The sequence below is a fragment of the Danio aesculapii genome, chromosome 15 (assembly GCF_903798145.1).
Source record: "Danio aesculapii chromosome 15, fDanAes4.1, whole genome shotgun sequence".
Classification (NCBI taxonomy): Eukaryota; Metazoa; Chordata; class Actinopteri; order Cypriniformes; family Danionidae; genus Danio; species Danio aesculapii.
The window spans coordinates 47,882,227-47,907,706 of record NC_079449.1 but is presented as its reverse complement, the minus strand read 5'-3'; the positions used below and the strand labels follow the sequence as shown (position 1 = coordinate 47,907,706).

The window sequence follows — 25,480 nt, the reverse complement described above, 5'->3', positions numbered from 1 at the left end:
AGGTTTACTTTTATAATGCATGATTGTAGTGTAGGAAATAATAGCAAGTTAATATGTATACATATTTATGTTTATAATACATCCTTTTTACATTTAATAAACGTGTGCTGTTAAATAAAACAATATATTAATATTTTCACTCCATTGACTGAATAGTGTTTATTTGATTCATTTTCTAATAACCTTTTTATTGATGGTTTCCCACTTGAAATGTAGTAATCTATAGTAAATACTTGGCTATATTGCTTTTGAGCTATATTAAAGTACTTGAATTCATTTGTGGTAATAATAATTGCAACAAAAATTCTAAAACAAACAAATTAACTGTACTGTTTTATATGAAAAACATCTATTACTAACAGTTGATACAGTTTATGATACTAAAGTATGTAATGACAGTATCATTTAATAATAAAGAGTTTTAAATACTATACAGTATTAAGCCATACAGTATAATAAAATGCATAATAGTAATTATAAGAAAACTATAGTATTTTTGAAATTTGTTATGGACATTTAAAAGAGTAAAAATGAATTAAATTGAATTTTTAATATGACTTGAATTATTGTTTTATACAATATTTATAAAAGCAGCTAAGGAGGTCTTACAGTTGAAGATAACAGAATGTGAAATTCCAGTGTCTGATGTTGAACCTGCTTTGAATCTGTATTCTGTGTATTAATGAGAAATGGCAAATGTAGTAACAACAAATCATATGAAGTGAATGCATTTGTAAATGAAATTGTACATACAAGATGCAGGTTCGTCCACTCAAGACTTACACACTCATATTTATTGAAAGGGGAAGAAAAATCTATTTGTGACTTGTGTAAGAATATTTTTAGAGAACTGTGTATTACACTCAATCCTACAATTAGATAAACTGTTCAAAGTCTAGTTTAATGAATGGCAATTGTAGCAGCAGCTGGGCTTTCTTCTCTGTTTCGTTCTCGGTTGCCAAATTTGCTAGCAAAATGTTATTTTCTTCAAGCGACTTTAAGCGAATACTTCTGAGATATTTGACCATCTCATTCTGTGTAATTGCAAAGTTGCGAAATTGCAAAGTCAGTCTTTGCTGTTAGAACATTCATTTATTTTCTTTTCGGCTTAGTCCCTTTATTAATCTGGGGTCGCCACAGCGGAATGAACCGCCAACTTATCCAGCATATGTTTTACGCAGCAGATGCCCTTCCAGCTGCAACCCATTCCTGAGAAACATCAATACACACTCATTCACACTCATACACTACGGACAATTTAGCTTACCCAATTGGCCTGTACCGCATGTCTTTGGACTGTGGGGGAAACCGGAGCTGTTAGAACATTGTTTTGGAAATCACTTCTAACCCAATTCCAGTTGTTTTTAAATGTGATATGATGTGGTGTAAATGGGATGTGTAGTAAATGTGATCTAGTATAGTGACGCCCTATTCAAGAGTTTACATTATAAACTACGATATCATATTGACAGACGTTTCCCACATAACACGTAACAAGCAAAACAAAAGCACAAAGATTTGTTTCGAAACTATTTCTATATTCAGTTCTAATTTCCAACAAAGCAATAAATAAACAATAATAACAAAGTGTGGTCAAAACACACACCCAATGCCCCATATGGTCCAAAACCTGACAGGTGGACAAATCTAAGCTTGTTTTTAATAAAACAAATATAAATATGCATATAATAAATAATAGTGCTAATAATAATAATAATAACATTCACCCAAATCACAATAATAATAATAACAAATGCAAGTTGTCATGAATAAACTGAAAAAGCCCCTCGAGGTGAAGAAGGCATGAAGATGGTGTTTTTTTTTTTATAGTTACATAGAAAGTAATAATTATTTTAATATTTTAATCCTTTAATCCATTTGTAAAGATATTTCTGTATTGCTCTACATCCTGCATGTTTTAAGCAATGTTTAAGCGAGGCACACAACTAACGCGCTCTGCGCTGGACTTTAGACCTGCTCTCCGCTGGTGTATTGCACAGTCTATTTTAGTTCCTTAAAATAGCAACACGCCAACAATGCGCCTTAACACACCTCTTTTCTTGACCAGAACACCCATGAGTGCACAAAGTGGGACAAATGGATTTGCTATTTAAACAACGTGGCGGAAGATGGGAAAATTAGGGTTGCGTTGGTCTGAAAATAGCAACGTGTCGTGGAAACACGTCTTGTGCCTTAATGTTGCTGGGTGTATGATAGGGCCCATGGTCACAACGTCATTAAAATATGCCTTTGTTTGTTGTGAATATGCGCCCTCTAGTGGCTAAAATGACATACTGTTTCTTTAAAAAGTTTACTTTATGCATCATAATAACAACTTAATTGTGTTGAAACATCTTTTGTAGATGATGCTGATATTTCAATGTCTAGAAATGATTTTACTGCGGACGGCCAGTGATCTCTCTCAGTTCAGCATGGTGGGCGCCAACATAGTTAGGAGGATTGTGTCCAAGCACATGACGCTTCTGCAGTCCTGTCTATATTCGGACAATTACAGGTACTTCTTGCTACACGTTCTTATCGAAATGAAGCACTTGAAAGTTTTGTGAATGCACTCAGAAAGTGTGGTTGTGGCATGTTTTGAGCAGGTTTGTCCGCCAGTGTCTGAGTCTGCTGTCTGCTCTGGTGTCTCAGAGTGCAGACGCTGCACGAGATGTATTCGGTCAAATGCAGTTCGGCAAAGATCTGTGTCAACTCGCTCGAAAAAGAGACAAATCGGTAGGTGCTTCAGAAACTGCACATAGCACATTTATTTAGCAATTCTTTAATTAGCTGATAGCTACACTTCAGAGCTTTGAAATAAATATGATTTTTTTTAAATACTGAAAGAATCCGTATGCTCATCAAGCCTATATTAAATTATAAATTGTTAAAGAAAAGAACAAATTTTGTAAAATATAAGATTTAAAACTGTCTTAAAGGGATAGTTCACACAAAAAATATGAAAATTCTATATTAATTTACTTCCCCTTCACTTGTATAAAACCTATTTGACTTTATTCTGTTGATCACAGAAGAAGATATTTTGAAGAATGCTGGAAATCTGTAACCATTGACATTCCATATTGTTTGTTTTTTCTAATATGAAAGTCAATAGTTACAGGTTTTCAGCTTCATTCAAAATATCTCTTCATAAGAGAAAAATTGAAACTCAAAGAGGTTTAAAATCACACAAATGTGAGGAAATAGTGAATACCTTTTCTTTTTGTGGATATTTCTTTAATATACATTTCTTTAAAATCCAGTTTATTCCAGCTACATTCAAGCATCATTCTTCAGTGTTTTATTAAGTGAGGTAATCAGAGTTATATGTAGTATGCTTGTTTGCTGCTCCATTATTTTTATTTGTTATTCGCAATCAATAATTATAAAACGCAGATCTTTTCTCAAACCAAATCGAAAAAATTAAACACTGTTTATATTAGTATAAATGCTTAACTTTTGTTGCTGCTTAATATTATTATAGAATACATGGCAATGTTGCTTGATACTTTGATGAACAGAACGGTTGACAGAACAGCATTAATTATAAATGGAAATATACAGTGCATACGGAAAGTATTCATAGCGCTTCACTTTTTCCACATTTTTTTATGTTACAGCCTTATTCCAAAATGAATTAAATTCATATATTTGCTCAGAATTCTACACACAATCCCCCATAATGACAATGTGAAAAAAGAGTTTTGAAATTGTTGCAAATTTAGTTAAAAATTAAAACCTGAAAAATCAGATGCACAGAAGTTTTCACAGCCTTTGCTCAATACTTTGTTGATGTACTTTTGGCAGTAATTACAGCCTCAAGTCTTCTTGAATATGATGCCACAAGCTCGGCACACCTGTCTTTTGAAATTTTTGCTCATTCTTCTTTGCAGTACCTCTTAAGCGCTATCAGGTTGGATGGAAGCGATGGTGTACAGCCATTTTCAGATCTCTCCAGAGCTGTTAAATAGGATTTAGGTTTGAGCTCTGGCTGGGCCACTCAAGGACATTCACCAAGTTGCTGGGAAGCCACTCCATTGATATTTTGGCTGTGTGCTTTGGGTCATTGTCCATTGTCCTGAATTTTGAGGAAATAAATGAATTAAATCCCTTTTGGAATAAGGCTGTAACATAAATGTGGAAAAAGTGAAGCACTATGAATACTTCCCAGATGCACTGTACAGTTTTATATCTTTATGGTCACTTTATAATGTTTCCAATTTTTTGTAATGGTATTACAGTGTATATGAGGTGTTATTAAGAGAAATACTGTCTAGGCAAAGCACAATTAACTGTCGAACTTTACAGTATGGTTCAGTTGGTTAATATATTTACTAGTATGAACTAATATTGAACAATATTTGTGCAGCGTTTATTATTCATAGTTCAACATTTACTGATGCGTCATTTAAATCCAAGGTCATGCTTGTTAATTAGTGAACAAGAACTAACACTAAACAACCTGCTCAAAATGAGTAATTTACTAATAATAAGGTCATACTTTATATGAGGTAGTCTTAACTAATATTGCTCTAAAATTAATCATTTGTTACATTTTAATTATTGTGCAAATACATGGTTTTACATTGTACTTATGATTGATAAAAAACCTGCATTACATCTGTAATTGAATCTTTAGTTACACTGTTGACCATCCCTTACACCTTTACCCACCCTTAAACATAGTTAAGGCCACCTAATATAAAGTGGGACCAAGAAAGAGAAATAAATACTTTAATAATGCACTGGGTTCTATAGACATGAATAAACACATTCTCCTGTGTCAGCACCAGATGTTTATGCTGATCAGTAAAGGTCAAATAAACTTATGCATTATTTCACTACAATGCATCTTACAATATGCTAACTATGCCTAAGTTGGAGGTCTTGTCAATGCTACCTATGATGCACAGTTGTTAAATTGAAGATGCGAGTTGTGTTTTGACTTTCTTTGAACATTCATATTATATAATACATGTTCATAATTACTTTAAAAATTACTTGATGCCTAATAAGAAACATTGCTTGACTCACAGTTTACTTAAACGATCCCTTTTGGTTGTGCTGTTAAGTGCAGTTATAATATTTGTGTTGTTTTTATTTATTTTTTTCTCCAGGGAAAGTCAGACGTTAGAATGGCTTTCATTCAGTTTGTCCTTTCATTCCTGATGTCTGGAGACAATACAACTATTGGCCAGATTCTGGACACTAAAGGTATGAAGACCAAAATCTTTATGCTCAGCTGTGCCATTGAATTATTTTAATCTGTAATTTTTTTCCTGGTGCTGCTTAGAATTATCTGAAATCCTGAGCAGTGGACTTAAAGAAGATCGACTGTCCATCATAAATCTGATTCTGTCAACCCTCCAGACTAAAGTTAGTCCCTTATAATTGTCATTTATGAGTAGGATTGTCAAAAGAATCAAGTTCAGTATTAAACTGTACTGAAATTTTAAAAACGTCCATTTCCCGCTAACATTTGAGCGCACTCTTAAACGCTGCTAATTGGCCATTGTGTTCACATGCTCAACAGAAATGACTGTGATGCTCTCAAATGTTAGCGGGAAACGGGCTTTTTTAAAATTTCAGCACCAGTTGGTCCCAAACTCGATACTTTTGCCAGCTTTACAGTGAGATGCTGAACATCGGTTGTAACTGTGTGTTTGTTTGGTCGTAGGTTGTGCAGAACAAGACAATCACAAAAACTCAGAAAGTGCGTTTCTTTAGCGCTTCTATACTGGTACAGATCGCTTCTCTCTATAGATGGAATGGGATTGTGGACGTCAGTGTGGATGAGGAGGAGGTACAATGCACACTTCATTTTATTGTCATAATTTAATCTTCCTTCCCTTGTTACAAAACCTGGTTGACTTTCTTTCTTCTGTTGAACAAAAAAGAAGATGCGCTCCCCACACACACAGAATTAATTCAATTCAATTCAATTTAATTCAATTCAATTCACCTTTATTTGTATGTAGATTTTGTCAAAGCAGCTTCACATAAAAGGTCATAGTAAACTGGAACAGTGTAGTTCAGTTTGTAGTGTTTAAGTTCAGTTCAGTTTAGCTCAGTTCAGTGTGGTTTAATAATCACTACTGAGAGTCCAAACACTGAAGAGCAAATCCAATGATGCGCAGCTCTACAGATCCTGAACACTGAAGAGTAAATCCAACGATGCGCAGCTCTACAGATCCTGAACCATGCAAGCCAGCGGTGACAGCGGAGAGGGAAAAACTTCACTAAAGGCGGAAGTGAAGAAAAAAAACCTTGAGAGAAACCAGGCTCAGTTGGGCACGACCATTTTAATTTCTCCGCTGGCCAAACGTCTTGTGCAGAGCTGTAGTCTCAGCGGCGGAGGCTGGAAGCTGGCCTCAGCGAAGACTCGTCTGTCTCTGGAGCGTCACAGGAATCAGTCTCATGTTCTCCACTCCTCCATGACCATCACAGTAGCTGCTCAGGATTCGGCCTGGTCCATGATATAAAAACCTTGGGATCATCTCGTCGTTGGTCTTGGATCGAATCAGTGACTCTGCATAGTCTGAGGGCCCTGGAAAGAGTATCCCCAGGTGGAAATAGAGAATAAAGAGAATAATTAGCGTTGCTAATTAAAAAAAATGGATAAATGTGACCATGGACCACTAAGCCAGTTGTATGGGTCAGTTTTTGGAAAATTTATATCTAAACATTGTCTGAAAGTGGAGTTTGATGGGAGATCATTGATATATAATATTAATATTTGGATAAGATACAATTATTTGAAACTCTGGATTTTGAGGGTTAAAAAATGTAAATACCGTATTTTCTGGACTTTAAGCCGCTACTGTTTTCCTAGGTTTTGAACCATGCAGCTTATACAAAGATGCAGCTATTCTGTGGATTTTTCTTCCACCGCTAGGGACACTCTGACCGGAATTACCGGTAGAGTAAAAAATAAGAAAAATCAATGCAAAGAAAAATAGACTACGCTACTTTTTCTTTAGCAGATAGAACACGGACGACAGATTACTAACTGGCTATTTTCACATCCTTCATCATGGAAACCACACGAAGAAGTTCATATGATGCAAGTTTAAAGTTGAAGGCCATCGAACTTGCTTCCCAGGAAGGAAACCGCGCTGCTGCACGCAAGCTTAGCGTCAACGAATCTATGGTGAGACGTTGGAGGCGGCAGCGGGAAGAGCTCATGCAATACCAAAAGTCGAGAAAAGCTTTCAGAGGACATAAAAGCAGTTGGCTTAAACTTGAAAATGTCCTGGAAGACTGGGTGAACACACAGAGAGCAGGTGGCCGAGGTGTATAAATACCGGTTATTTTCTATTGGTTCTGTTCCGTTTTAATCAGCAAAGCCTTTTACGCAGATCTACCAACTACCTGTGGCGTTATTTCAGTGACAAATGTCGTGAGCGCAGTATTACAAGTCGCATTCATGTAATACGAGCATGTGAATCTCTGTACTCGAGCACCGATTTCATCTGTTCGTGCAGAAAACTTCCTGCGTGCCCTCAAATATACGCTGCTCAAGTGCAGATTTTCTTGTGCGCTCTCAAATAAACGCTGCTGAAGTGCAGATTTAGTGCGTCTATGTAACGAGTATGTCTCCAACATTTATTAGATTTGCTAGGCATATTTATGAATGTCTCCAATAGACCTACAGAGCGGCATTATTGTGTCCTGAAATAAAGTGAAACTCCAGCAAGATAAAGTCATTGTATGCAGAGCCACAGACCTTTATCTATAAATAAAATATAATTATGGAAACTGTGTTCATCAGAACTGTAAGCTACGTCATGTTTGCTGGCCTCACGCACCTGTCAGTCAGTCAGTCAGTCAGTCAGTCAGTCAGTCAACACGTCACCTTAAAGGGTTAAACAAATAACGCACAGCACTACTACTATTACAGAAAAGTTTGCGCTGTTATAATTCACATACCTTTTAATACGTTTTGGTGCGATTATCACCTGCTGTTTAAAAAAACGGCTGAATGTTTTGAATGAGAAGCTGTAATGTAGCCGTGGCGGGATGAATTTTTGTGTGGCTCTTCGCCATGGAAGAGTATTTTTAAATACTATGAATTCGGACATACTAATCTGCTTGCATATTGTTTTTTGCACACTATATAATATGGAAGTACGTGATTTTGCACACAAAATAGTCAAAATGATTGATTTTTATTTAATGCTAAAAACGTTCGAATATTAAGTAAAGATCCTCTTTTAGGAAGAGTTTGTACTTTTTCTGTTGTAAAAATATCAAACCTTATTCTCGATTAGTAATATGTCTTGCTACATAACTTAATTTGGACAATTTTATTATCCAATATCTGGACTATTGTGAATTACTTTTGATTTAACATCAACATTTAATTGTTCCATATTGCAATACAATACAGTCGTATAATATCAACGCTCTCCCACATTTTTAGCTATTAATACTGCCCTTATTTCTGTTTTTGGTATTAGATTGCTGAAGAATTGTTTGACTAGAATGTTCAGTTTTTACCATCATGCTGATCACTTCGTCATTCAGCAGACCTACAGTTCAAAATTTAATAATTCAATTTTTGCTAAATTCTATTTATGGTGGCTTGAAAAGCCAGCATATTGTTATCTATCTTAAACTTATTCTTCTTCTTCTTCTTCTTCTTCTTCTTCTGAGACTAATTTCTAAGTGTATCTCCTCCTAGGCCTTTCTAGCTACATACTTCAAACTTTCGTCAAACCTTCAAACTGGTCTGACTCGGGTTGCTATATCTTTTCTAACTGATCCGACTTTGGGTTTTCCGAAAAACGACCCAGAAAAATCCCAAAAGTCCCATTGACTTAACATTGGGTCAAACTTTGTGAGCTCATAACTCTGCATCAGACTGTTCTACAGACTTCTAACTGGACTCATTTAACTCAGTCTAGCCAGCAGCCAATAACTGATGACTTTTTAACTTACTAGCCACTCCCTAGCAACCACTTACAGCACCCTAGCAACTGTCCCATAGACTTCCATTGTAAAAGACTCCCATTTACTTAACATTGGATCAACCTTTGTGAGCTCATAACTCTGCATCAGACTGTCCTACAGACTAGAGTCTGGCCTCATTCAACTCAGTCTAGCCAGCAGCCAATCACTGATTACCTTTAAACTTACTAGCCACTCCCTAGCAACCAATTTCAGCACCCTAACAACTGTCCCAGAGACTGTGGCTAGCTATTCTAACACACGCTAACAGTTTTAACATCCTACTGACATGCTAATCTTGCTAGAAAGGTGCTAGCAACACGATAGTGACATGCTAGTCATGCTAGTAACATGCTAATTCATGCTAGAATCATGCTAACAACATGCTAATTCATGCTAGAAACAAGCTGACTCATGCTAGAATCATGCTAGTAACATGCTAGTTACATGCTAATTAATGCTAGAATCATGCTAGTTACATGCTAATTCATGCTAGAATCATGCTAACAACATGCTAATTCATGCTAGAAACATGCTAATTCATGCTAAAATCATGCTAACAACATGCTAATTCATGCTAGAAACATGCTAATAACATGCTAATTCATGCTAGAAACATGCTAGTAACATGCTAGAATCATGCTAGTAACATGCTAATTCATGCTAGAATCATGCTAGTAACATGCTAATTCATGCTAGAATCATGCTAATAACATGCTAATTCATGCTAGAATCATGCTAGTAACATGCTAATTCATGCTAGAATCATGCTAGTAACATGCTAATTCATGCTAGAAACATGCTAGTAACATGCTAATTCATGCTAGAATCATGCTAGTAACATGCTAATTCATGCTAGAATCATGCTAGTAACATGCTAATTCATGCTAGAAACATGCTAGTAACATGCTAATTCATGCTAGAATCATGCTAGTAACATGCTAATTCATGCTAGAATCATGCTAATAACATGCTAATTCATGCTAGAAACATGCTAGTAACATGCTAAATAATGCTAGAAACATGCTAGTAACATGCTAATTCATGCTAGAAACATGCTAGTAACATGCTAATTCATGCTAGAATCATGCTAGTAACATGCTAATTCATGCTAGAAACATGCTAGTAACATGCTAATTCATGCTAGAATCATGCTAGTAACATGCTAATCCATGCTAGAATCATGCTAGTAACGTGCTAATTCATGCTAGAATCATGCTAGTAACATGCTAATTCATGCTAGAATCATGCTAGTAACATGCTAATTCATGCTAGAAACATGCTAGTAACATGCTAATTCATGCTAGAATCATGCTAGTAACATGCTAATTCATGCTAGAATCATGCTAGTAACATGCTAATTCATGCTAGAAACATGCTAGTAACATGCTAATTCATGCTAGAATCATGCTAGTAACATGCTAATTCATGCTAGAATCATGCTAATAACATGCTAATTCATGCTAGAAACATGCTAATTCATGCTAGAATCATGCTAATAACATGCTAATTCATGCTAGAAACATGCTAGTAACATGCTAATTAATGCTAGAAACATGCTAGTAACATGCTAATTCATGCTAGAATCATGCTAGTAACATGCTAATTCATGCTAGTAACATGCTAATTCATGCTAGAATCATGCTAGTAACATGCTAATTCATGCTAGAATCATGCTAATAACATGCTAATTCATGCTAGAAACATGCTAGTAACATGCTAATTCATGCTAGAATCATGCTAGTTACATGCTAATCCATGCTAGAATCATGCTAGTAACATGCTAATTCATGCTAGAATCATGCTAGTAACATGCTAATTCATGCTAGAATCATGCTAATAACATGCTAATTCATGCTAGAATCATGCTAATTCATGCTAGAATCGTGCTAGTAACATGCTAATTCATGCTAGAAACATGCTAATTCATGCTAGAATCATGCTAGTAACGTGCTAATTCATGCTAGAATCATGCTAATAACATGCTAATTCATGCTAGAAACATGCTAATTCATGCTAGAATCATGCTAATAACATGCTAAATCATGCTAGAAACATGCTAGTAACATGCTAATTCGTGCTAGAAACATGCTAGTAACATGCTAATTCATGCTAGAATCATGCTAGTAACATGCTAATTCATGCTAGAATCATGCTAGTAACATGCTAATTCATGCTAGAATCATGCTAATAACATGCTAATTCATGCTAGAAACATGCTAATTCATGCTAGAATCATGCTAATAACATGCTAGTAACATGCTAATTCATGCTAGAAACATGCTAGTGACATGCTAATTCATGCTAGAATCATGCTAGTAACATGCTAATTCATGCTAGAAACATGCTAGTAACATGCTAACTCATGCTACAAACATGCTAGTAACATGCTAATTCATGCTAGAATCATGCTAATTCATGCTAGAAACATGCTAGTAACATGCTAATTCATGCTAGAATCATGCTAGTTACATGCTAATTTATGTTAGAATCATGCTAGTTACTTGCTAATTCATGCTAGTAACATGCTAATTCAGACTCGGCTTTTCAAGCCACCATAAAGTTTGTCCTCAAACTTTAATATCTATTTTCATTTGTAATCAAATTACAGGTGAGGGTAAATTAATATTAATGAATAATGTTATAACTTAACGTGCTTCACCTCTTTAACATCCTCTCAAACTCTGAATAAGTCCCATTCTACATTCTCCACTGATTATTTAGTGTTGAATGCTTGATATTTTCCTGAATCATTTTGTGTTCATAATTAAACAGAAAGTTGAAGAAGGAGGGAAACGTATAATGAGGGAGCTGGTGCATAACTTCCTGATGGATCTCTGCTGCTCTCGGAAACATGGCATCAGTTTTCATGACCCGAGCTTGGGCACCGCTGGAAAGTGAGTCTCTGATGCTTATAATGCAGTATTTTAAGCCACAGTATTTTTAGTCAGAGCTAAATTTCATCTGCATTTTGAAACTTTCATTAAATAAATGAATACCATGGCACATCACGTAAAGACAATTCCAGTTTAATTTTTCAACCCCCTGCTGTATGTAACACATTATGAAGTTAAAGGTGACTTGTGCTCATTCCAGAGTAGGAAACCTTGTTCTCCTGCAGTTTCTGGTGCGTCTGAAGCAGGCGACAGAGGACGAGATGGTTGCGGAGCTGGTTGTTAATGTTCTGAAGGGAAGTCCTGATATACTGAACCGATACTTCAAGGAAACCCAGTGTTCATTCGCACCACGAAACAACAAGACCTGGCAGGACAACATCAGTCTGCTCAAGAAAGTCAGTCTTATGCTTTGACACATCTTTAGATTGCTCTGTTAATAGCTGCTGTCCATTATTATTATTATTATTATTATTATTATTATTATTATTATTATTACCATTATTATTATCATTGTTATTATTATTATTATTATTATTATTACCATTATTATTATTATCATTATTATTATTATTATCATTATTATTATTATTATTATTATTACCATTATTATTATCATTGTTATTATTATTATTATTATTATTATTACCATTATTATTATTATCATTATTATTATTATTATCATTATTACCATTATTATTATCATTATTATTATTATTATCATTATTATTATTATTATCATTATTATTATTATTATTATTATCATTATTATTATTATTATTATTATTATTATTATTATTACCATTATTATTATCATTGTTATTATTATTATTATTATTATTATTATTATTATTACCATTATTATTATCATTATTATTATTATTATTATTATTATCATTATTATTATTATTATTATTATTATTATTATTATTATCATTATCATTATTATTATCATGATTATTATTATTATTATTATTATTATCATTATTATTATTATTATCATTATTATTATTATTATTATTATTATTATCATTATTATTATTATTATTATCATGATTATTATTATTATTATTATTATTATTATTATTATTATTATCATTATTATTATTATTATTATCATTATTATTATTATCATCATCATGATTATTATTATTATAATTATTATTATTATTATTATTATCATCATTATTATCATTATTACCATTATTATTATTATTATAATATATATATGTAATATACATGTAAGAAGCAGCATTTCATAGCTACCTGCTACCAAACATTTATCAGCGTTGAAGCATTCAGTATCACCATGAAAAAGCATGAGCGGTAGATCTTGATTATTGTTAGTGATTATCCTGTAGCTCTTGTTTTTTAATTTTTTCATATTTTGGTTTGTAAAAGTTGAATGTATGGTTTGCCTTCATGACAAAAATCTCATATCACAATATAAGCCACCTCATATCCTACCGTTTTCGTAAATTCAATCAATTAATAGTTTATCCTCCTAGGGCTTGAGTGTCCACATACGTGTGTCCACAAATAGGACAGCACATTTTAGCTCCTCAGTGGCTATTTAAAATATTTTGAGTGTTTTATATTTTGTTACAGACATGCAGTGTCATCCTGCATCCTGAAATGTCCCAAACACTATTTTTAACTGTTTAAAATGGGGAAAAAAGAAATATTTACTCTCTGAGAGTCAAAGCAAGTTCAGAAAATTTCTCTGTTTAAATGTGCACAAAAAATACCACAAGTCCACATATATGGACATCATTTTTCCCTAAAAGTACATCGTATTAAAAGATGATACTTATGTTTTTATCCTAATTTGGTTCTAATAAGCCCAAATAGCAAAGAGAAATAAAAACTGCATGTAAAAAAACACATTGGGCCTCAAGATGTTATATATTGACCAATGTATATTGTATATATTGTATATATATGATGTATATATTCCGAAATGTACCCGTACATTTACACGTAATAATATTTCTCACTTTATTTTAATCTTCGGGACAAATGTTTACTAAAAAATGTAGAAATATAAAATAAATGTTAATAAAACATAAAACTGTTTTAAAAAACTAATGATTACAGGTCTGACATAAAAATAATAATAATAATAATATAAACATTTTACAATTTAAGATTACAATTTTCTCATGATGCTGCTGTTCATATTTCTGTCTGCATCCCTATATTGGTAATATTACTCTCATGAATTATTTTGAAGTATTACTGTAAACAATGTATTTTTGTGACACCATGAAATAAACAACACAGTATAATATTAAAGGACAGATTTTTATTTTGTCCACACGATATATATTGTCATATTGCACAGCCCTAGATGAACAGTTATCATTATGTTTAACATTTCTAGTGTATCTATAATATATCTAGGCTATAATGATGTGAATAGTTTAACTTTTCTTTGTATCCTTCATGCTTGTCACAGTGGAACTAAGAAATGCTTTAGAGATGTCCCTCATGGTTTGATGTTGTTTCAGATCTATGAGGTTCAGCCAGTGGTGTCCAAGGCTCTCCAGATGAATGAAATGATCCCTTTCCCTCGTCTGCTGTCTATGGTGTTGGTCACATCTCTTCCTCCAGTGTGCAATAAAGTCTTCTTCACTCAAGGTCTCAATGTAAGCGATATATTCAACTAGACCGTTAATGTACAGTATACCGTTTTCTGACTGATTAACTAATATTCGAAGAGCAACAAACTCACCTTGCCTCAGCACCGTGCAGTCATTATGGAGTCGTTTTAAGGTGTCACAAGGTGTTTTAGAGGTGTTGACCTCTAAAAAATGCATAGTCAGGATAAAACTGTGTGACTTTTATGTTATGAGCTTTTAATATAACACTATTAAAATGGTAATATTTTAATATTAAAATCCCAATACTTATTTTTTGACTTGGTATTTGATTTTTATATTTATTTTTTTATTATTAGCCAAAAGAATAAAACAGTCAAATAAATCTCACCAGCTATTGTTACTGTGCGATGTAAAGTAGCTTTCAAACTGGATGCGGAAAGCATTTCGCTATGAAACCCATTCATTTCAATGGCTTGCATCGTGCAAGGGAGATTTGTTACCAGCTGTCGACCTGCTTGCACACGTACATGGTCAAAGTTCAAACTAGCTAAATAATCCACTCTGTAAAGCATGATCCACAGTATACTGTTACGTTTTTTTGCACTAATGTGTTCTCATGACAATGCTGGTAAAATGACACCTCTCGACTTGTTCACTGTCAATAAAATGTGGGTATTTTATTGGCTCGTGTTTTTTTTAAATCAGTCTAACTTAAGTTATAGCATTCAATTTAAAAAGTGTTACAAACATTATCATGATGATTTAATCAAATTAATAAATTGATTTAATAAATTATGAAGCATTTTTGGTTTTAGTATTTGCGTTCAAGTGCATTCAGAAATTTCGTTATTTTAATTTTGGCCCCAGAATTTTTATGTCGATGCAATCTTAGCCTGGACCATTATAATAAATGTCAGTTCAGACATATTTGGACATTTTGTTGCCACAAAGATTCATTGAAACATTCAATTGTGCACTTTATTTGCCCGTAGTCATTCCTTTGCTCATTGTTTTGAAATGTTTTTTCTAATAGGTACACAGCTTGGTGGTCCAGCACACAACACTTTCGCTTCTGGCGTTCATTCTCAAGCGAGCTCAGCAGAATGTTGAGTACTGTCTGGACAGAACAGTCTGGGAGACCTCAGATATTTACAGCCCTGCTATGATGGAGGAGTTTGTGCAGGTTTACAGAGAGGCGCTGAGCAAGGTGAGGATGATATGTAAATGAAAAGAATGAAGGGCTCCTATTTCATTTCCATTAATGTCTGCATGAATTGGACGTTGCTGAGACTTTTATTTCAGTATGTTGATGTACTTTCAACTGAAACGGTATATCGAGTAGGGGTGGGGCTTTCTTATTGCACATCATTTCCTCATAGCAAACTGACAGTATTGGGACGTCAACAGAGAAGGACCGCCACTCCAAACGTGGAAACAAATGGTCAGACTTTGACTGAAGATTACTGAAACAAACATTATTTTCAGTGCATTTATGTTTTTACATAACAAGTGGCTACATTTCACGCTACATGATGAGGACTCCTTAAACTCAGTTCTGTGCATTTGAATAAAGCAATGATCAATATTATTATTTTTTGTGTCACAGATTCTGCCAGACATGGTGTCTATTGTTTCCATCTGGCAGTTGCACTCGAAGGAGAAAGAAGATGCTGCAAAGATGAAGAACAGAGAACAAAAACAGAGCCCAGAACACCGTAATCTCTTTAATCAGTTAAAGGGATAGTTCACCTAAAGATGAAAATATATGTCAATCCTTTCAGTTTCTTTATTCTGTTGAACACAAAAGAAGATATTTTGAAGAAAGCTGAAAACCTGTAATCATTCACATCAGTACTAGGAAAAATAAAATGTTATGGAAGTCGATGGTTACAGGTTTTCAGCTTTCTTGAAAGCAGTGTGTCCGCTGGCTTTACCGTCTTAAATCTAAAAAACTAAATTTTAGGCCTTAAAAAGTTTTAAATTCACTGAAATATTTTGATCTTCAGTCATTTTAAATAGGTCTTATTTTTGCTTTGTCCAAGTAAAGCTATTTAATCTGCCCAGCGTTCACCCAGTCACCAACATTACAGCTTAATGAAACCTTATTTTTTTATATTTAAGTTGTTTTATTGCTAATCCCCAAATTGAATTCTCTAATCAGGGAAAGAAAACTAAAAGCAATTGCACGATTCCTTAAAATAATTCCAGCCCTTTAGAAAAAATCTTTTGCGTTAAATAAATCTAATCTAAAGCTACGGTCACACTGGGCTTTGTGTGTGCAAAATTCTGTCGTGCGGCGCTGCGAAAAGGGGCGGGACTAAACAAGATGATTTGACATTTAATAAAGCGAGCGATTGCTCCATGTTTTAAATTTCTGGACAGAGAGGTCATGTTTTGATCCTCGATTGGTCTCACACAGTCAAGTGACGAGATTTCGCAGGTCAGCGTTTACCATGCTTGAACTTTGTACCGCACTGACATGCGAAACCTAACGCATGACCTTGCGTTTCCTGTCAGACGTATTTGCGTGCGTATGAATGAAAGTCTATGGGAGGAAAAGCCCAGTGTGACCGCAGCTTTAGTCTAAATTTTCATTCTTAATGGTGCAAAGGCTCAGAACAAGTCTTAAGTGTAACTTGATGAAACCTGCAGAAACCCTGTGAAAGTGTCTTCTGTTGTGTTCAACTGAAAAATGAAACTCAGGTTTGGAAGTAGTGAAGCGTGTGTAAATGAGGACAGGAATTTCATTTTTGGTTGAATCGTCCATTTAAATAATCTTGTAACCGTAGTGTTGTTGGTGTTACAATAGTAAAATATGAAGTGCTTTTTCTCTTCTAGCACAACAGGATGATCCACACCTCATCCTGGTCAAAGCTCTGCTTCTCCAAGTCATGTGTTTGTATCAGAAAGTGGTTCCTCACCTTGTCACCCAGAGCAGATTCGACTTCAGCAAACTTTTGAAAGGTAGAGCTAGCGCTGAGAATGAGAACCGATACAGCAAACTGCCTTCTGACATGGACAAGGCTAAGCTAATTATTGAAATATTTGCAGGTATTGTGACGGAGAGCGGGATGAAACAGGAAGTTCCTCCAGTTTTACAGTACCAGATTCTACAACTGGCTCTTGAACTTCCTGCAAGTAAATTCTCCTGGTTTCGTGTTCAGGTAAAAACCTTTTCTTTTTTCAGTCGTGTGTTTGTTTTTCAGGTTGACGCTAGCACATCTGTGTTTTGCTAATTGCCAACCTTGTGCGGGTGCTCATTTAGAAGAACGGATTTCAGAACAAGCTTGTGTGCATATACGTGTGTTGTGAATTAGGCAGAAAGTTTTCATGAGAAGCTCAATTGTGCATATATAACCTTCTTTTCTTTTCCTTCATACACAGGAGGTGGCAAATCCAGATTTCGAAAAAGGAGAGAAATCTGTGATCTATTTGTTGCTCAAGATGTTTGTAAGTAGTAACAATAGTTACTTGAAGACCTCAAGCAGGATGCTGGTTCTTAAAGTGAGTTTAATTCACCTAACAACAGAAACATGCCTAAACATGCTTGTTTTTTCTCCAGCCTTTCTCAAAATGCTATTGAATGTGAAAAATGGCACAAGATTTCATAAAATATTTAGGGCAGGACTTTTCTTAAAGGGCACATAGTTTACCTCTTTTTTATGATTTAATATTAATATTATTGTTCTTCTGAGTGTGTCAGTTTAGGCTCAGTTTAAAACACAATTCAGATTGTTTTATTATAATGTGTTAAAAAGTGTCATGTTGGGGGCGTGTCCACAGCTCGCTGATTTAGGGGTGTGTTGCTTCACATGTAAATTAGTTTCGACTTCCCACCCAACGTAACAAGGGGGCGGGGCCATGAGCTCACCGGCTCTGTGTTTGCAACAGAGTCTGACAGGCAGACTGAGAGAAGGAGCAGGAGTGAGACGTTCAGCAATCAGTCTTACATGTACGACTCGGACACAGACCAAGCAGAGAGTACAAAACCATTTGTGTCGTTGGATAGTTTTACAGCCAACTGTGTGCTAGTTTCAAGTGCCGAGCTTGTACACTGAGACTAATAACCACACACACTGAATTAACTTTGACTAAGGCACCAGATGCGTCGCTCGAAGCTGCGACACGGCACACCAGACACTCTCTGTGGCGCACCAGAAACATGAAGTGTCCCGAATCGTCGTGCCGTTGTGTGTACCCTGATAGAAACCGATGTTTAGAATTCTAAAACGCATGCTAGTTAAGATCACAGGGAACTTCTCACCCTGTCCATAAGAGTGTAAGGTAGACTCAATGAGAAGTACACATGTTTGCAAACCTACCTAAAGATACAACCAATAATTCCCATTAGAGCGATAATGTGGAGAATATTGATCTTGTGTTGAGCCCAATGAGCCTTGCATCTAAAAATAGAGCTAGCGTGTTCCTTTAGTGATATCGCTTCGACTCACGCTGAAAATGGCGGACGTGAATCAACAAACTGAGGATATGATGACGCACCTGTCAATCAATATTGGTGGGCGGGGGAACCGCTCTCCTACGTAAAGTTGCGGTCAGTCTGAAAACAGCTCCAATTGGTCCACCGTTTTTTATGTTGTTAAATTTAAAAAAAAAGCACTGGGTGTGTTTATATCACCCCAATATGACGGTCTATACACCATACATGCACATATGTCTGTCCAAACAGCTTGAAAAGTAGATTTTTCACCATAGGTGCCCTTTAAGATGAAATCTTAACAGTTTACGGTAACAGTTTTCTTTAAATATAAGGAAAAAGAGCAATGTCAACCTTTTCATGAAGTAAAATAGCAAAACTCTTTCTACGTTTTTTTTTTGATTAGCTTATATTTTACAGTACTGTTAAATCACTCAAAATGTCTATGTCAATGTTTTCAAGCAATTATATTTAATTTAACAAAGTCACACACGGCAGTTTCACATCAGTCACATCTATGACAGAGAGGAGTCACATCCATAATGAAGCTTTTCCCTCATAAATACTGAAATGTTAAATAAAATCAATCATTTTTGTTCTGTAGAGAGCAACTCTTATCAGTTTGATTAGCATTATTTCTTTTGGGTTGTGCAACAAAGTCTGTTGTAGACTGTAAACTCGCTAACTTTTTTGGTCACATCCATAACGCATGCTTATTTAGCTCATTTAATGTATAAAAATGTTTGCAGATTGATATTTTTCTGATCCCATAACTCTGTAGTTAGTTGTGGAAAATATAAACAGATGTTTTAATATAATGTTAACATAGAAAGTATATGTAAATTTATGCTTTGAGTTTTACAGTGTCACATCCAGAACGCTGGAATTGCCCAAAAGCCCCCAAAAATCTGCTTTTCTTGTCATAATTAATAATAAAAAAGTTCTATTTTACTATTTAAATGTCATTAATCATAATAATGATTGATAATATTTAATGTATAATTCATTAATTTATTTAGTCCCGTTCATGTCAGCGTTTTATACGGTGTCCCGAAAAGAAATGAACAGCACATTTACTTTGAAAACAAAACAAAAAAATCCTGTGATGTGATTTCCTGACCTCTGTTTTTCAGGTGTTGAGGGACAGTGGTGTATTTGAGCACACGTGGAAGGAGCTGGAGTTATGGCTGGATCAGCTGACATCGTTGAGTCTGTCCCAGCAGGAGACCGTCATACAGTTTCTAGACCATGTACTGGATTTTGACCACTTGCATATGGTTTTACTCGGCATTTGTTGATTTATTCTATCCAACTCTACATTCCTTACTGACAGTTTTTCAGCAAGGAGAATATTTAGGAAGAACTTGAGTTTATTATAACAGGAAATTTGATCAATTATTAAGTGTAAAATGTTTAAAATGGCATTGAAAAAGCTTTTTTCAAAGGAGGAAAGAGTAAAGTCAAGACCCTATAGGCAAACCATTTTATGTTTTACATTTTAGGCTAATTTGTGTTTGCTAATTAGCTGTTTTCTCCAAATGAACAGATCTGTATAGTTTTCATCACATGGTATAATTTCAGAAGTGCGTACTTTATATTGAAAATATTTTTTAATCCTGTGATGGAAACTAAGTTCCAAACAATGGGGAAAAACTGTCTGCAGTGTTTTTTAATTGTAAAATTGTGGCAACCACAGCTGAAAATTTTACTGTGGCAGGGCGCACTCTTATGTATAGGGTGAGGAGCTCTGACACCCGGGAGGAGCTCGTAGTAGAGCCGCTGCTCCTCCACATCGAGAGAAGTCAGTTGAGGTGGCTCTGGCATCTGTTTCGGATGCCTTCTGGACGCCTGGCTAGGGAGGTATCCCAGGCATGTCCTACCGGGAGGAGGCCTCGGGGAAGACCCAGGACACGCTGGAGAAACTATGTCTCTCAGCTGGCCTGGGAACGCCTCAGGATCCTCCCGGAGGAGCTGAAGGAAGTGTTTGGGGAGAGGGAAGTCTGGGGTTCTCTCCTAAGACTAAGAAAGACACTTCGCTCCTAAGAAAGCGGCAGAAAATTAATGAATGAATAATTTATGAATAATTGAATGGATAATTGTTTATTGTAGAATAACAAAATGAACAAATGTAATGTATTAGAAAACATTTGAAAGATTTGGTCATCTACTGTGTTTTGCATTGCAAACCCCCCCCCCCCCCCCCCCCCCCCAAAAAAAAACCTAAAAGACTGTGTTTGCCAAATTTTTACCATTAAATTTATAGCTGAAACCATGACAGAATTTACAGTAAAATGTGTTAATCTGTCGTGTCTTGCACTGCAAAAAAAAAGGACGAAATTACTAACATTTCTGTTAAAAATGGCAGCTGTGGTTGCCAGTATTTTGCCAAATTAAAAACGATGATGTATTTGTTTATACAGTTTTAGAAAACATCGTGTCTGCATTTTACTTTTGTTAGAAGATGTTCAGTGGCACACATAACACTAAAATAATGCAGTGAACATTATTTATCAGCATTAGATGTAACATGATGCTTTGCTATACATAACAGAGGAGAAACGAATACCCAAAAAGAACCATAGTAATGTCGTGTCATACAGGTAATTCTAGGAAACTCAATTTATGGCTATTCTCCATAAATATTAAGGAAACTTACTGTTAACTAGGTAATTGATTTTTACTGTAGCATTTTTACCATTAAAATCAACACCTTATATTACACTGAACTTCTCAGTCACAAGTTTGTATATGCTTCCACTGATAAATGAACTCAATAAATAGCGATACGAACAACATTACGCTGATATTTTGTGATTTCACCGCTGTGTGGCAGGTTTTGACGAGAGTGGTGTGCAACTCGCACGTGTACACAGAGAAAGCTGCGAGTATGGTCCAGGAGGCAGCAAACCTTCAAGCTAACCTGAGCGGTCAGGACGGAGATGAAGCCAGCATACCCATTTCACACATTGATGGTCAGTCGTTCTATATCTTCTCAAATATCCATCTATCAAATCTGAGGTGGGTACTGGCTTTAGGGGTCGATCACACCGAACACATTTTTCCGTTCTGAGGACGGGAGGCACGCTGCATTGCCTTTTTTGTTGACAAGAAACATAAAGAAGTGCTGTGTTTTTTTTGTTGCTAGACAACAACTGTATCCTCTGCGTATTGTGCGAGAGCGTTGCTGTTGATATTGCTTCAATTGTGTAATATTTAATAATATTGTAATATTGAAGATTTGTGAAGTCACGCTTATATACTCCGGATAACTCGAAACAGTGACCAAAATAAAAACAGTGAAATCTCAAGTGTCAACAATCATGTGGCGTTTTTACAGTAAAAGAAATGCTGTGTGTTAATCAGTGTTATTGTAATGCTGTATTGTAGATGTGCTGGACATGGTTGACGTGATAGTGGAGAGCAGTGAAGGTGACATTGAGGAGATCGGACCATCTCTCACTGAAGACATCATTCTCCAGACGTTCCCATTTAGTGCTGTCGTACCGGCTGTGCTCGAGGCTCGAAACAAGTTGCCGGCCAGTTTTAAAGATGCGAAAGGTAAATAACAAATAACAAAAAATGTAGGAATAGTTCACCTATTAATGAAAGATAGCCTATAATTTACTCACCCTCAAGCCATCCTCAGTGTATATGACTTTCTTTGGTCAGACAAACACAGTCAGAGTTTGCAAAAGTGTATAAATCAGTTGTAAAATGAATAACCCTGCATGGGGAATAAAGTACACCCAGGTGGTTATCGCAGATTATTACACGACTGTCTGAAATACTTGATTATGATTGGTCATTCGTGATTTTTCAAGGTATGCTATTTATAGATAACAACCGCTGAATAACACCGTCTCAACCGGCTGTATTCCAGTCCAATTTGCTATGCTCTTCACTCACTAACTTCCCTCCATCTCGTTCCCTCGGATGTACGTCATTGCTTCTGTTGCATAAGTGCCCTATACTGTTGAAACATTTGAATGATTTTAAAGGAAATTAACTAAACCCTTGAGCACTTGGGAACTACACGGTTGTGACGTCACAGTCGCCTTTGCATTCTGAGACATATAGGTGGTGGAATGGCCATATGAAGCCAACTTTAAAATGGCAGCTGGGATTCCCCTGCGGGAACAAGAGAAGGGAAGTTTGCGAGTGCATTTCTAAAAGTGGAGTGGAATGCAGCCCTTGAACTGTGAATCACCCTCACTATCAGTGAAGATGCAGACATCCATATACGCACATCCATGTTTTTATTTACACGCTTGTCTGTCACACCACTGTTTTTGACTGTTTAGCGCCATCTTGTGAGTCAATAATTCGTAGCTTGGATGATGATTCACTCATCCAGTTTAGTTTCTGTCAGCTTTGCGTTTTTGACTGAATAATATGCATGTTATTGTATGCTCCATCAGCTTCACTTATTCACTGTGTACTCATTCAGCTGGTTTTGTTTCTGTCAGCTTTGTGTAAAGAATTACGAAGCCTGAAGAGTTATTAAACCTGTCAGGCTTTATTCTGCGAAAATTATCTCGCTTATTACACGGCTACTTGCCACAAAACATAAAAATTAGACACAAAACATTTTTCTGAGCCATAATAGTTTATTAATCGTTTAATTTAACACAAAGCTGACAAAAAGGAAAACAACTGATGGAGTATACACTAACCTTTGTATTTTCAGTCACAAGATGGTGGCAAACAGTCAAAATGCAAAGTTGACAGAAACTAAGCTTGATGCATCATGCAAAATCTAACCTATGTATTATTCATTCACAAGACTGTACCAAACAGTCAAAAAGCACAACATAACAGCCAAGGAGATGTAGATGAATGTGGATGTACTGTAAGTATATGGATGTGAACGTATTTACTGACAGTCAAGGTGATTTGAAGTTGACCGGATGAGCCTGTGTTATTTAGCAGTTGTTATGCTGGCATAACATACCTTGGAATGTCATGACTGACCAATCAGAATCGAGTGTTCCAGACAGCCGTGTAAAAATCTGCCATTACTACCATCTGAATGTACTTTATCCTGCTTAATAAATGGCTACTTGCCACGAATTGTAACAATTAGACACAACAGATTGTTGAATTATTCCTTTTAGTTTTGTAAAAAAAAATGTATAATAACATTTTAAGCACTATATAAGTACAAAACATTTCAAATTAATGACACCACATTTCATACATATACACACATCATATACATATTTCATACATATAGTGACAAAAATCTACAATATTTGATAGTTTCTTAAGTATGTGCAGTTGTCAGGCAATAAAAATTATTAATATTCATTTATCATTAATATTAAAATGTATATTTCTCAATATGCAAAACATCTGATTAACAACATATGTATACATTTACAGTTTATACAATTATTCTGCTTTTTTCAATTGTATGCCTTTTGTCATGAACTAGTTTCTCAATTATTGGTTTTTCTCTTAAGTGTACGCAGTTGTCTTGATGAATATTATTTGATAAATAGTTATTCTGCAAAATTCTCCAAATAGATTTATACAGAACGTGCAGTGTTTAAGGCAATTATAAGTAATTGATTAAATTACCTGAAAAATGAAAAGTAATCCCTTTAATTTCTTCAGCGGAAAATAATTTTGATTAAAAAAAACTACTAATGTGACTTTGTGATTACCCCCAACACTTGTACATAACTAATATTTCTTATGACAGATATGATATAAAATATTGTTAAACAATAATATTTTATATACTGTTATTATTATTATTATTATTATTATTATTATTATTATTATTATTATTATTATTATTATTATTATTATTATTATTAATATTATTATTCGTATTATTATTCTTATTATTAATAATATTAATATTATTATTATTACCATTATCATTATTATTATTAATAATAAAAATATTATTATTAATAAAAATATAATAATAATTATTATTATTAATAGTATTGTTATTATTGTTATTATTATTATTATTATTATTATTATTATCATTATCATTATTATTATTATTAATAATAAAATATTATTATTATTATTATTCTCATTATTATTAATAAAATTATTATTATTATTATTATTATTATTAATATTACTATTATTAATATTATCTGGGTGAAACAGGATGATCAATATAAAAACATATAAAGGAAATCGATATTATCTGTTAAAGCAGCTGGGGTCAGTTTTGGATCAAATTTAAGTGACTAAATAGAAAATGAAGTATTGCTCTTTCCTAAGTAGATTTGTATGTGTTGTTGTTGTTGTTGTTGTTGTTGTTGTTGTTGTGTAGGCGTGCTGTATGAATACATAGCTGCGGTTCTGTGTGATGTCCTGCACTGTCAGAGAGACCCCCTGGCTCTGTGTTTGACCCTGCAGCATTACGATAAAGAGCTGAACGCATCAGATGCTGCTTCAACTCCTCATGCTTCTGTGGTCAGCTTCTACCACTACTACTCACAGTGGCTCCCCAAAAACACACACCACACACTGGTGAGTCCTTTAAACCCAGAGCTCGTTTCAGGCCAGTTCTTCAAAGCGCACAAGCATCTATTGTAATTATTAGCTTATCTAAAGTTCTCTCTTTCCCC

At 34.8% G+C, this 25,480-nt stretch overlaps 1 protein-coding gene across 1 annotated transcript in view; it reads left to right on the top strand.

Moving 5' to 3' along the window:
* Positions 1–25,480, top strand: part of urb1 (URB1 ribosome biogenesis homolog) — a 54,190-nt gene that overhangs the window by 1,411 nt on the left and 27,299 nt on the right. The window contains exons 3-19 of the mRNA XM_056473447.1: positions 2,364–2,515; positions 2,607–2,736; positions 5,118–5,214; positions 5,294–5,376; positions 5,678–5,803; positions 11,725–11,846; positions 12,046–12,241; positions 14,354–14,491; positions 15,480–15,653; positions 16,053–16,161; positions 17,285–17,410; positions 17,498–17,610; positions 17,831–17,950; positions 20,015–20,131; positions 21,715–21,853; positions 22,269–22,439; positions 25,183–25,382. Of these exons, the coding sequence (XP_056329422.1) occupies positions 2,364–2,515; positions 2,607–2,736; positions 5,118–5,214; positions 5,294–5,376; positions 5,678–5,803; positions 11,725–11,846; positions 12,046–12,241; positions 14,354–14,491; positions 15,480–15,653; positions 16,053–16,161; positions 17,285–17,410; positions 17,498–17,610; positions 17,831–17,950; positions 20,015–20,131; positions 21,715–21,853; positions 22,269–22,439; positions 25,183–25,382 (2,313 nt within the window). The remainder of the gene's footprint in view (positions 1–2,363; positions 2,516–2,606; positions 2,737–5,117; positions 5,215–5,293; positions 5,377–5,677; positions 5,804–11,724; positions 11,847–12,045; positions 12,242–14,353; positions 14,492–15,479; positions 15,654–16,052; positions 16,162–17,284; positions 17,411–17,497; positions 17,611–17,830; positions 17,951–20,014; positions 20,132–21,714; positions 21,854–22,268; positions 22,440–25,182; positions 25,383–25,480) is intronic.